Source organism: Cajanus cajan, chromosome 4 (assembly GCF_000230855.2).
Source record: "Cajanus cajan strain Asha chromosome 4, NIPB_CcT2T_4, whole genome shotgun sequence".
NCBI classification, from domain to species: Eukaryota; Viridiplantae; Streptophyta; class Magnoliopsida; order Fabales; family Fabaceae; genus Cajanus; species Cajanus cajan.
Window position 1 is genome coordinate 6,928,489 of NC_138520.1, and position 12,763 is coordinate 6,941,251.

Consider the following 12,763-nt stretch of genomic DNA (forward strand, 5'->3'; position numbering starts at 1 on the left):
GTAACAAAATGTGTGAATTGTTTTAAACTTTTAATATTGAATTAGATTCTAATAAACAAATAAAAATAACGAAAAACAAGTAAATCATTTATTTATTCCTTATTATTTGTAAATTATTCAAGAGAAAGTTGATGATTTATTAGCGGAGGGTGAGGGCAAAATGGGAAATGTGGGAGAGTGGCGACAGAAGGTTTGATGCGGGGAGTACTAGTAGAGTTGTAGAGGGTCGTTGGGGAGGGGTAAATTGGGAAAGAAGGTGAGAAAAGGTTGAAAGCACGCGACCACAATGCAGTGAAGGTGAAGGGAAAATGATGGTGGTGGTTGTTCTTACAGATACCTCGCGCGCATTCCTTATGAGACCCTTTCGTTTCCACAACTACCCTTTTTCCCCACACGCTCTCTCTCACCATTTCTAATTGTATTACTTTCTCTCTCTACTATTCTCCCACACACACTCTCTCTCTCTCTCTCTCTCTCTCTGTTTCACCTTCTCTCTCTCACTCTCTCTCTGAATCTCTCTGTTACTACGCTAGCTGCTTCCCCATGGAAGCAGGGGAAGATTGCTGCGTCAAGGTCGCGGTCCACGTGCGGCCACTCATCGCCGACGAGAAGCTTCAAGGATGCAAGGACTGCGTCACCGTCGTCCCCGGGAAGCCGCAGGTGCACTTACTCTCTACTCAACGCTGTCGTTTAACGTTGGCTACTCGAATGTGGAAGCCAACTGAACCGCATTGTCGTTGACTCTCGGCAGTGTTTCAGTTCCGCATTATAGCTGCGAAATCTAATTTCCTCTTCTGTGAGAGATCTGGATCCGAAATAAACTGCTTACGTAGCTAAACCAAGAATGCGTTGTGGAGTTTGGAATCTCTTTTGTGATCTGATATACTTACCTAATTTGGATATTTTGACTTCAGTCTATTTCTGGCTTCTAACATTCTAGCCTAGGCTTGACTCGTAAGTTTCTCAAAAGTTATTTTGGGAAACTCGTTCGGAACTAACTAAGAAATCACCGGATGTGAAAGCTATAATTATTAACCTTTTAAAATTACATCCAAAACGTGAACAATTATATCCCATATGAGAATCAAACATGCTACAAGGTTTTTAATCAGTTTTGCAATTTTGCTTTTAGTTCGTAAGATCCTTAGCCCGTGAGTTACTATGATGCAGTATTTTGAACAGTTAACTTCGTATATATATATATATATATATATATAAATTAAAACGATTACAAATTCTATGGTAATGATACACCAATGATTCCATACAACTTTACTGAGTCACACTAATTGAAAACATGATTGATTACCAGAGGCAGGAGATTTAGTAAATGAAGGAGTTATAGCAGGTCATAATTTCTTCTTCTTTATAAAGTCATCACAGTGAATATTTATGTATATGGCTTTTATCTCCAATTGAAATCTGTTAGTGGTTCTCTTATTTTCTAAGGGAGCTGTAGTTCAGTATGCTTTTCATCTTGATTGCATATTTGCATGGATGCGATTGCTTATGGTTTATTTTTAAGTCATTGGGGAACCTATATGTGAAAATGCACCCCGTTATAGTATCCTTTAGGTAGATAAAAAAATTGGGTGGGGAATCATATGCTAATTATCACTGTAATGCAGGTGCAAATTGGCGCCCACTCCTTTACATTTGATCATGTTTACGGAAGCTCTGGTTCTCCCTCAAGTGCCATGTTTGAAGAATGCGTTTCTCCCCTTATTGATGGTTTGTTTCAAGGATATAATGCTACTGTTCTCGCATATGGCCAGGTATAGTTACTGCTAAAGGAATCAGAAGTTAAATGCCAATACACTGGTCTCTTTTGCATTTGACACTTTCACTCTATTGCAGACAGGTTCCGGGAAAACGTACACCATGGGAACTGGCTTTAAAGATGGTTGCCAACAAACAGGAATTATACCCCAAGTCATGAATGTTTTGTTTAGCAAAATTGGGACCCTAAAGCACCAGATTGATTTTCAGTTGCATGTTTCCTTTATTGAGGTCTGTTGATCAGTGTTACTGCTTGCAGTTGCAGCATGGTTTTTGTAGTTTAATTGCGCTTTAGTATATGAAACTTAGATTTTATATGTGCAAAGTTATTTAGATTAAGTATTTGACAATAACATTTAATTGTGAAAAGATTCTTAAAGAAGAAGTAAGAGACTTGCTGGATCCCTCCTCCATGGGCAAACCAGAAACTGCAAATGGACATGCAGGAAAAATGACCTCTCCTGGGAAGCCACCAATACAAATTCGTGAGACATCAAATGGGGTCATTACCCTTGCAGGATCTACTGAAGTCAGTGTAGCAACATTAAAAGAAATGGCAGCTTGCCTGGAACAAGGATCACTGAGCAGAGCAACAGGGAGCACAAATATGAACAACCAATCCAGGTTGATAATGCATTTTTCTTCTCTTCTTTGAACTACACCATCTAGTTTTTGTTGGTGAAATACTTTTGATTTTTAGATTCATAAACTACCTTTGGATAACTTATGACTGCAAAATAGGTAGTCAATTACTAACTGATAAAAAATTGGATATTGTTTACCTCTAACAATTCTCTGTTTTAAACTGTACTGACAGTTTAAGCATCCAACAGTGGGATTGACTTTAAAATAAGCTATGTATGAAATGTTTTGGATCTTTCGTTAATAATTAATGCATGGATCTTTTGTCACTGCAAGATTGCTTGCAATTTTGCAAGACCTCTAATGATTTTTGCAATGAATCCTCCAGCAATTTGCTTGTTGATTCCAATCCATGATTATAAATTTTTTCATCAAAATGATGTGACTGTGTATTCTGCTGAAGTTCTACCACTTATTCTTCTTCTTCTTCTTCTTCTTTTTCTCTTATGTGTCCAAATAGTCGATCTCACGCCATCTTCACCATCACATTAGAGCAAATGCGAAAGCTCAATATTCCTAGTGACAACGGTTTAAATGATACCATGAATGAAGAGTATCTTTGTGCCAAGTTACACTTAGTAGATCTTGCTGGATCAGAACGGGCTAAAAGAACAGGGTCTGATGGTCTGCGTTTTAAGGAAGGTTAGTTTGGGACATTTTTTCACCTTTATCGTTTGAGCATGCTTTGAAGAAAACATATTCACTAGTCATTTAATCTTTCAAACAGGAGTTCACATTAACAAAGGCCTTCTAGCACTTGGTAATGTTATTAGTGCACTTGGTGATGAAAAAAAGCGGAAGGAAGGCGTTCATGTTCCTTATAGGGATAGTAAACTTACTAGGCTTTTGCAGGTTTGATATCTTTATATTTAGCTTCCATCTTGCAGTACTCACTTTTCTTTATTATGATGTAGAAGCTATTCTGTTTGGAGAAGAATCAGTGTGCACTTTATCTGTTACTCTCCAAAATCATCAACATACATAGGAAATAGAAAGCTCTTTCATAGGAAATCAGATATGTACCATAGAATTAAACAAGATACAGAATCAGAATTGATAGCATGAGCTTTAATCAAAATACTGTGGAAAGGAAATTCTGGAAAAAAGAAAATTTTCAAAGAAGGCTCCTCTGCCCACACGGCCACACGCCAAACCTTTCCCTCAAAAATCCCCCATCCCCACCCCTCCTAGCACCCTCTCATCCTTTTCATATTCGATTGGAGGCCCAACTGTTATGGGGCCTGGCACTCATTTTCAGGCTGTGTTATGCTATAAACGCGTCCATTGTATCCCAAAAACTCACCTATATTGGATCTGATCATTCTCCACCGGAATATTTTTCAATTGCCTAGATGAAAAGAAATAATTATTGCTAATAAAAGAAGACAATATAAAAATGGAAACATGTACATGAGATATTTTCTATTTGTTTTTTCTTTCTTTGATCTTTTTAGTTTAATTATTTTTATATTATTCTATATCTGTAGATGAAAGTTAAATGATTTTGCAGGATTCCTTGGGAGGTAATAGCAGAACTGTCATGATAGGTTGGTTTTTTGCTTACTTTCTTGTATCCCAATAAATTCTATACATGGGAGGTCCCTTAAGTGGCCTTTATCTTCAAATAAACATTTCTAATCTTCTGCATGAGATCAAAATACCAATCTGATTTTTTAACCCCTTTAAGGTCTTCAATGAACACAATTGTGTCTTTCTAATGAACAAGAAGTACAAAGACGGCTTGAAATGTTATAGATGTATTAACAAATGCCATAATATCACATAAACTCTTGATTTTGTATTTTACATTCTAAAACTTTTTTCCCTACTCTGCAAATAAATTATTTTTCAGCTGATTTGAACTTCTTTGAGGTTATAAATGATTGATGGCATGAATTTGACTGCTCAGTTCTGTCTTACTGTTTTTTTTCGAACTTTTGTTGCATCTTAATACAAGTTGTCGTTAAATTTGATTTTTCTTCTTTCTTTAAAATGAAATTTCTATTTCAGCCTGTATAAGTCCTGCTGATATTAATGCTGAGGAAACCCTTAACACTTTGAAGTACGCAAATCGTGCACGCAATATCCAAAATAAGCCTGTTGTAAGTATCTGCATAATTTTTTTTGTTCCCCAACTTTAATTTGGAAAAATCAAGATAATTTTGTTTTGATTGATGTTTGCTTGTTTATTCTTCTGTAGATCAATAGAGACCCCATGTCCAATGAGATGCTAAAAATGCGACAACAACTAGAGTTTTTGCAGGCAGAACTTTGTGCTCGTGCTGGCGGCTCTTCTGAGGAAGTTCAGGTAGTTGGATCCAATTAACTTGAATATTAAGTAATGCCTTGATTACTTCAATATATTTCCTATAATAGGCTAGCAGTAAGCATTAGCTTTATGATGCATGGTTGGATACCAATCAATACTATATAGTATTGGTTATTCAAAAGAAAGGTGTTCTAGCCTTAATTGGGATTTGTACCACTATTTGTGTAGACACTTACAATATGATTTACTTTAATTGCATACATTGAAATGGTTTGTATTTATCATAAATATATAATCATTTTATGACCGATTATTTAGGTCCTTAAGGAAAGGATCGCTTGGCTTGAAGCTGCTAATGAAGATCTTTGTCGTGAACTTCATGAATACCGTAGTAGATGCTCTATGGTAGAACAAAGTGAAAGGGAACCTTATGTATGTCTCTTACTTTTTGTTAATATTCATCTTCAACTCAAAAATATTTTTCTCAGATACTGTTTTGGTGCCCTATATTTATCCTTTCATCTCATCTTAGTATTTCCATTCCACATATTAAAGTGAGTTCAGTATATTGGCTTGATAATTATCCATGCATGGTTTCAAACTGTTTTCCAGGATGGCAACACGTACATTGTGAAGACTGATGCAGTTAAGAGGAGCCTACCTATGACGGAAGCTGAGTATCCAATGAGTGAAACAATGGGCAAGCGTTCTAAAAATATGCCCTTGCTCAGTTCTTTGTCTATCTCTTTCTCTGCCACTATTTTATTAAATGTGGTTTGAATTTCGAATTGCAATGATTCAGGGTACTGATTGCCATTTTAGCAGGTGATTCTAGGGAAATTGAAGAAGCAGCAAAAGAGTGGGAGCACACACTCCTGCAAAATAGTATGGATAGAGAGTTACATGAATTGAACAAACGCTTGCAGCAGAAAGAGGTTGTTGCAGTGCATATGTATAATTAGATACATACTTATGACATGCTATGCATCAATTAATAGTGTATCATAATCAACACAACCACGAGCAACTTCTTTTTTTATAACTTCACGAACCATATTGAAAAAATTATTTCTGATGCTTGATATGATGCCCATTTGGTAAATGATTGTGTTTTATCTAAGTCCATCCTTTTGTAACTTAGGCAGATATCTTGTTGTTACACTACTGAAAATTATCTGATTATTCATCATATGGGAATTTAATAATTTAACAAGACATCGAAAGCAAAAAGCATATTACTAAAGCAGTAGAATGGTACTCTACCAACATCATTGGGGAATTAGAAAATATTATAGTTAGACTCGTTTAGAAATTTCTTCCAGATTTTCTCCTGCCACATTTTATTAATTTACATATTGGTATTGATGTCCATACAGTCTGAGATGAAGCTATTTGGAATATCTGATGCTGAAGTACTCAAGCAGCACTTTGGAAGAAAGATAATGGAATTGGAGGATGAGAAGAGAACAGTTCAGGTTCAATAACAGTTATGCTAAATTAATTGACACTATAAAAATTAATACTCATATGCACTTGATTTATGAATGCAGCAAGAGAGAGATTGTCTTTTGGCTGAAGTTGAAAATCTTGCTGCCAATTCTGATGGACAAACACAGAAATTAGAGGATATCCATGCCCAAAAATTGAAAGCACTTGAAGCACAGGTGCCACTTTCTCAATTTTTGTATTAAAATTTGAGTTTATTTTCCATTTCAGATTCAAATTGGAAGATATTCTGAATTACAAAAAAAACTTTTTCAAAACTCTGCCCACTAGATTCTGGATCTTAAGAAGAAGCAAGAGAGTCAAGTCCAGCTTCTGAAGCAAAAACAAAAAAGTGATGAAGCAGCAAAGCGACTGCAAGACGAAATACAGTGCATAAAGGCCCAAAAGGTTGACCATTGTATTTATTCTAATCCATGGTTGTAAAATCACCTCATATACACTCTCTGTTATAACTTGAATGATGTTGCAGGTTCAATTGCAGCAAAGGATAAAACAAGAAGCAGAACAATTTCGGCAGTGGAAGGCTTCAAGAGAGAAAGAGCTGTTGCAAGTACGTTACGCTTCCTCTTTTTTCAATTTATTTTGTTCATGATACTTCTAAACATCATAAGGTGCTCTAGTTTTTTCTCCAAAACGTCAATTCATGTATAATTTAAAGTTTAAGTCCTCATTACTCCAAAGCTTGCAAATGACAAAAAAAAAAAAAAAAAATGGTTAGATGTAGTGGCCATGCTATTTTTTACTTGTATATACATTTACTATTAATGTGATAATTGATCACCTTGCCTTTGCAAAAACAGTTAAAGAAGGAGGGAAGAAGAAATGAGTATGAAAGGCACAAGCTGCAAGCTTTAAATCAGCGGCAGAAAATGGCAAGTATTTCTAAGTTGTTTGATTGCTACTATGATTTACATAATATTTTTGCTTTACATACTTTTTAAAATCAGTCTCATATGTGATATGTAAATGAGTTTTGCTAATGTTGTCAAGTTGGAGTGATTTTAAGCATTTATACATACATAGACTTCTCCTTAGCAGATTCTCCTGCAAGTGTCTAAAAAGTATGCTTACTTTTTAGCAATAAGTTCACATTGTCAATGATGATTTTGCGAAAAATGTTTACTTCAAATTATTAAAAATCTCTAATCCACTAGAATGAAGATTTTGTCAATGTTAGGGATAAATATTAAGACTGAGGAAACTGTGGTGAGACAGTTTCCCCCCCTACCCAGTGGCTTTCTTTAGCAGGGAGCTGGGGGACTTTTTGCATGCTGTATGCACTAATTACTTAAAAGACAAATGGAGATCCTAATGAATTGAAGTCTTGATTCTGGAACCATAAAATGTATGATATGGTTCAATTTAGAGGAAACTAAAATCTTGTATGGAATGAACTGCCGAGGTAACCAAATTATTGATTCATGTTATTGTTTCAGTTAATTTAATCAACAATGCATAGGTTATATGTTTGAGATAGATAAATTAAGCAAATTTCAGGAAAACCAATGTACGATCTTTAAAAAGGTTTTCCCCCAAAATTCATGTTTAGAAAATGAAGTTGAATTCATGCATTTATGCAATGTTTCTACTTGGTAACACTATTAGATATTAATGCCCACTCATGCTTAAAAATAGCATATGTATTCCTCCGGATGATGTTAAATATGCAGAAAGTCAGTTCTTCTTTTTAAGTTAAATAAAACATCTTATTTTGTGATTTTAAGAAGCTAAATCAAATAGGCATGTGATGAATATTTCCTTATGTTTTCCACTCCACATGCAAAATTCATAGTAGGAAAAAGAAAGATTCATAGCTAATGTTGACTTTTGTGATTATCATGCCTGATGCATTCATACAAGATTAACTGCTTCTGTTAAATTTCAGGTTCTTCAGAGAAAAACTGAAGAAGCTGCAACAGCCACCAAGAGGCTAAAAGAGTTGCTAGAAGCACGTAAAACCTCCAGCCGGGAGACTTCAGGTGTGATTTTTTTCTACAGGCAATAATCAATTCGACATTCTAAGGCAGAAGATGCTCATTTTTAGTAATTTTATATTTTCACTTTTATGCGATTTAAAAGAAATAAGGTTGTGCCGTTGTGGCTTATCAGGTTATTAGAAATGGATTTTAAAAAAAATGCCTTAAATAGAAAGGACTGTCTTTTAACGAATAGAATGGATTGCATGGTGGTATCATTGCTTGTACTCTTTTGTTTAATATACAAATTCTTTTTCATCTTTCAGTTACCATGAATGGAAGTGCAACAAACGGGCAGGTAATGAACTATCCTTAGTCATCTTAGATTTGCTTTACTATCATGTGGTCTTAAATTTATGAACTTCATCTTTAGAGCAATGAGAAGTCTTTACAGCGGTGGCTTGATCATGAACTAGAAGTCATGGTAAAGGAGCATGAAGTCCGTTTTGAGTATGAGAAACAGAGCCAAGTGTATGTAACACGTTCAGTACTTATTTTTGTAACTTATTGATCTATATTGGGTGGACGGTAATTTTATGATGCAATCTTCAGGCGAGCTGCCCTTGCAGAGGAATTAGCCATCCTGAAGCAAGTAAATGAGTTTGCTGCTAAGGGTATCAGTCCTCCGAGAAAGAATGGATTTGCCAGGTTAACTTTATTTATTTTTTGTATAAATCCAATTTAATTTGCTATTACCACCCTCTTAACTTCTCAAAAATGTTGGATCTTTGAAATAATAATGCGTGGAGTACATGAAGGATAACATTGTTTTCCTGGTTGCTTTTAAAACTTGTCTTTCCCAGGGCATCCTCCATGTCACCAAATGCAAGAATGGCCAGAATAGCTTCACTTGAGAACATGCTGAGCATATCATCTAATTCACTTGTAGCAATGGCTTCTCAACTTTCTGAGGCAGAAGAACGAGAACGAGCCTTCTCAAATCGTGGACGCTGGAATCAGTTGCGCTCAATGGGAGAAGCCAAGAATTTGCTTCAGTATATGTTTAATTCTGTAGCAGATGCTAGGTGCTTTGACCTAGACCTTTTCTCACTTTTATTATCATTTTTTTTCAATTCTCTAGAAATAAGATAACTGAACAATTTACTAATTGAACATAAAGCACATGAATGATAATAAATGGAATATATGACATCAAAAGTCATGTTAAAATCTTTTATAAATCTATTTTATTGAGTATTCTATAGTGACATTGGCACATACTATAGCATATACTGTTGAAATTTGAATTCCTATGTTAACAATAGGTGCCAACTCTGGGAGAAGGACATGGAGATCAGGGAAATGAAAGATCAAATCAAAGAACTTGTTGGTCTCTTACGGCAAAGTGAGATGAAGAGGAAGGAAGCTGAGAAGGAGCTAAAAGTGAGAGAGCAAGCTGTTGGACCCACATTGGCTACACCACCTTCTGTAAGATTATTGTTACTTCATGAAGCATTATATGCCAAGAAGAAGCCTCTGATTTAGGGAGACATGCCGGAACTTTATACTTTGGTTCTTAAATATTGTTTTTGAATGCTGCTCCCAGGATATGAACAGTGCAAAATTGGATTTAGGATTTGATGGGTTCTGGAATAGGTTCAAGCAAAAATAAACTAGGGTTTAAAATAAATAACTAATCGCAGTGCTGTCTGCAAAATAAGCCTATGATTAGAGAGACAGATCCCTGAACTTTATACTTTGGTGCTTAATTATTGATTTTGAGTCCCAGGCTGTGAACAGTCTGCAAATTTTGAACTTAGGATTTCATGAGTTCTAGAGTAGATTCAAGCAAAAATCAGCTAGGGTTTAAAATAAATAAATGTAGCTGTCTCTTAAAGAATCAGATGTAGGCACCTGATCAAGTTGAAGAGAAAAAATAAAATAGGCTTTAGGTGTAGAAGAAATTAACCCCGGCAGAGCATCCAAGGTTCTTGAGTTCTTAGGTATCACACATAAAAGTCGTCACACATCTTCACGACAAGGAGAGACCAAAAGTTAGTACCCCAAAGTCAAAATAAAATGTATTCCACCGTCAGCTGCTCCACATTTTTGTTTTACCAAACATGTGAAAACTTAATTACAAATATTCCATCTCCTTATTTTTGGGTTCCTGGTTTACTCAATCAACTATACCTTAATACTTGTCCTATTAAACCTTAATAAATTGATCAAAATACTCCTAAGATCTATCATATGAACAAAAGTAACAGCTGACTGATCCTATTCCTTATACCTGCAAATAATAAGTCTAGTAATGCCTTAAACTAATACAATCAGCTCGGTAATCAAAATAAATTAAATTAATGTGATTCTTTGATCTTTTGGCTTAAACTTTCATGATGCTACTGCATGAATCCGAGACCTTTAGAGCTTGATTGTAAATGAATTTGAAGATGAAGATATAACCTCTATTTTATAGTTTTAAGGTTTCCAGTACTTAGTAGTAGCAAAGGTCAATTATTACATTTTTTAAACTACAATTGAGGATTTTCTAATAGCTTCATAATTTCTCAGTAGTCACAACAGTCTACCGTCTCCTTTATTCTGCCGATTATTGTCATAATGCAGCCGATATTTTGTGGTTGTTGCAGCAAACTTTGATGGCATTCTTTTACTTTTGTATATCATAGCAATGGTCGTCAAATTATTGCTTCCTTTAGTAGTTAACTTATCATCGCTCGACATCAACAGGGAGACTCCCCAAATCCATTAAAACAAAATGCTGAAGACATGAAGGGGCCCATATCTCCAGTGTCTATGCCAGTACCAAAACAGCTAAAATACACGCCAGGGATTGCTAATAGCTTGGTGAGAGAATCAGCAGCATTTGTAGATCAGGGTAGAAGGGTATGTTAATCTTATTTGAATTGGTACAAGTATTTTATTGGATATGGATATTAATTTGCTGTTGATGCAGATGGTACCCATCGGACAGCTGTCAATGAAAAAACTAGCAATTGTAGGACAAGCTTCTGGCAAGTTATGGAGGTGGAAAAGAAGTCATCATCAGTGGCTACTACAATTCAAGTGGAAGTGGCAGAAACCATGGAGACTTTCAGAATGGATTCGACACAGTGATGAGACAATGATCAGATCAAAACCACGTTCACCGGCTATGCCACGTATCAGGTGATCTTTTTAAGATCAGCCGGTTCATGTGGCTCAGTATTTTTCGACCCACAAGAATTATCCTAGACACGTGGCATTGGAAATAACAGAGCACTAGGTGCAGGTAATAAGTAGTAACCCTTATTTATAAATTTATGCCTTTAATAAAAATTTCATGCAAACCATTGCACCTCTGCCAAACATAGGGTCTTGCAAAATTATTTCCTCCAATGTCCTTCTTTGAATGAATACATATCCAATCTTTTTTTTTTTTTCATTTTTTGTAATCTAATTCTGTGCTAATGATTAGTTATATATAACATGAAGCTTATTGTCCAAACGCTTCGTATATGGTAAAGATAGACTGATCTGATATTCATCGTTTCTTGCGACAGTGTAATATAATTGGTTGCTGAAGAAATGTATATACTACCTGTCAGTCTTGAATAATGCTGTCCAGATATTGGAAATTTTGCCATAAGTTGTGCATATGGATCATCATGGGAGGTATGTTTCAATATATGTCTGGACAGAGAAACCCAAATAATGAAAAAACAGAGTAGATGTCGCATGCTTGAAGACATTTGTAGATTCTGGACGGACAAACTATCTTGGAAAATAGTCTGTTCATACTAACACTACAAGAAACAAAGGAAGGATTCTTTTGTGAAGTCTTGGAAAGTTTATTGTGTCTTTTATTTCATATTGCAAACTCTTACGGTCCTATTGTGTTTAAGCAAATTGATTTTGTTGATAGGTTATATGTAGTAGCATTTGTCATATAATAGAAGGAAATTTTTCTGTAGTTTTTTTTCTCTAGGGGCTTCTTGTGTGTAAAGAACATTAGCTACTATATTAAAAGATATTCTACCATACAGATTGTATAAATTAGAACATCAGCTACTGTCTCATGTCCTCTTAAGCTTTCTACGATGGCGACTCTGAGTAATCACATTGTATGTTACAAGTCTGCTATTTTGATGATGCTGAAAGATCTTTTACATAAAATAATGAAAAATAAACTAACTCCCCATTATGCCTAATGTGCTTCACAGAGCAAATATGTATTAGGCATAGTTATATATATATATATATATATATATATATATATATATATATATCAAGTTTACAAATTTTTAAAAAATTTAAAAAATTATGTGATAATTCGTTATATAAATTTAAGTAAAATATTTTTATAACTATTTGTCAATTTAAATTAATGAATAAAGTATCATATAATTTTAAAATTTATAAAGTTAACCTATGAACCAAAAATTTTAATTTATCAATTAAATTGTTAGAATTCAATGTATAATATAAATTATTGAATAAAGACATTAAGAATATATATATATATATATATATATATATATATATATATATATATATATATATTCTTTTGCCATTCCTACAAGTAATTTGAACCGGGAAGTTCATGAACAGTTAGCAAATTTGGAAAATAATCTATAAACACCTCAATACT

At 34.6% G+C, this 12,763-nt stretch overlaps 1 protein-coding gene across 5 annotated transcripts; it reads left to right on the forward strand.

Moving 5' to 3' along the window:
• The first annotated feature begins 238 nt into the window (after positions 1-238).
• Positions 239-12,179, forward strand: LOC109818487 (kinesin-like protein KIN-4A). Of its 5 annotated transcripts, none has more exons than XM_083074037.1 (26): positions 247-660; positions 1,629-1,775; positions 1,858-2,010; positions 2,150-2,403; positions 2,882-3,063; positions 3,149-3,273; positions 3,932-3,968; positions 4,432-4,523; positions 4,622-4,729; positions 5,009-5,122; positions 5,303-5,420; positions 5,513-5,625; positions 6,067-6,165; positions 6,241-6,354; positions 6,467-6,583; positions 6,666-6,746; positions 6,997-7,068; positions 8,082-8,175; positions 8,439-8,470; positions 8,546-8,643; positions 8,725-8,820; positions 8,976-9,197; positions 9,438-9,600; positions 10,864-11,019; positions 11,090-11,404; positions 11,676-12,179. In XM_083074037.1, exons 1-25 carry the CDS (start codon positions 544-546, stop codon positions 11,303-11,305), a joined length of 3,120 nt encoding a protein of 1,039 aa, XP_082930163.1. In that variant the 5' UTR covers positions 247-543; the 3' UTR covers positions 11,306-11,404; positions 11,676-12,179. The 5 variants fall into 5 exon arrangements, with proteins under 5 accessions (XP_082930164.1, XP_082930163.1, XP_020239555.1 ...); XM_020383966.2 differs by having other exon boundaries at positions 5,516-5,625; XM_020383967.3 differs by having other exon boundaries at positions 5,303-5,390.
• The last annotated feature ends 584 nt before the right edge of the window (positions 12,180-12,763 follow it).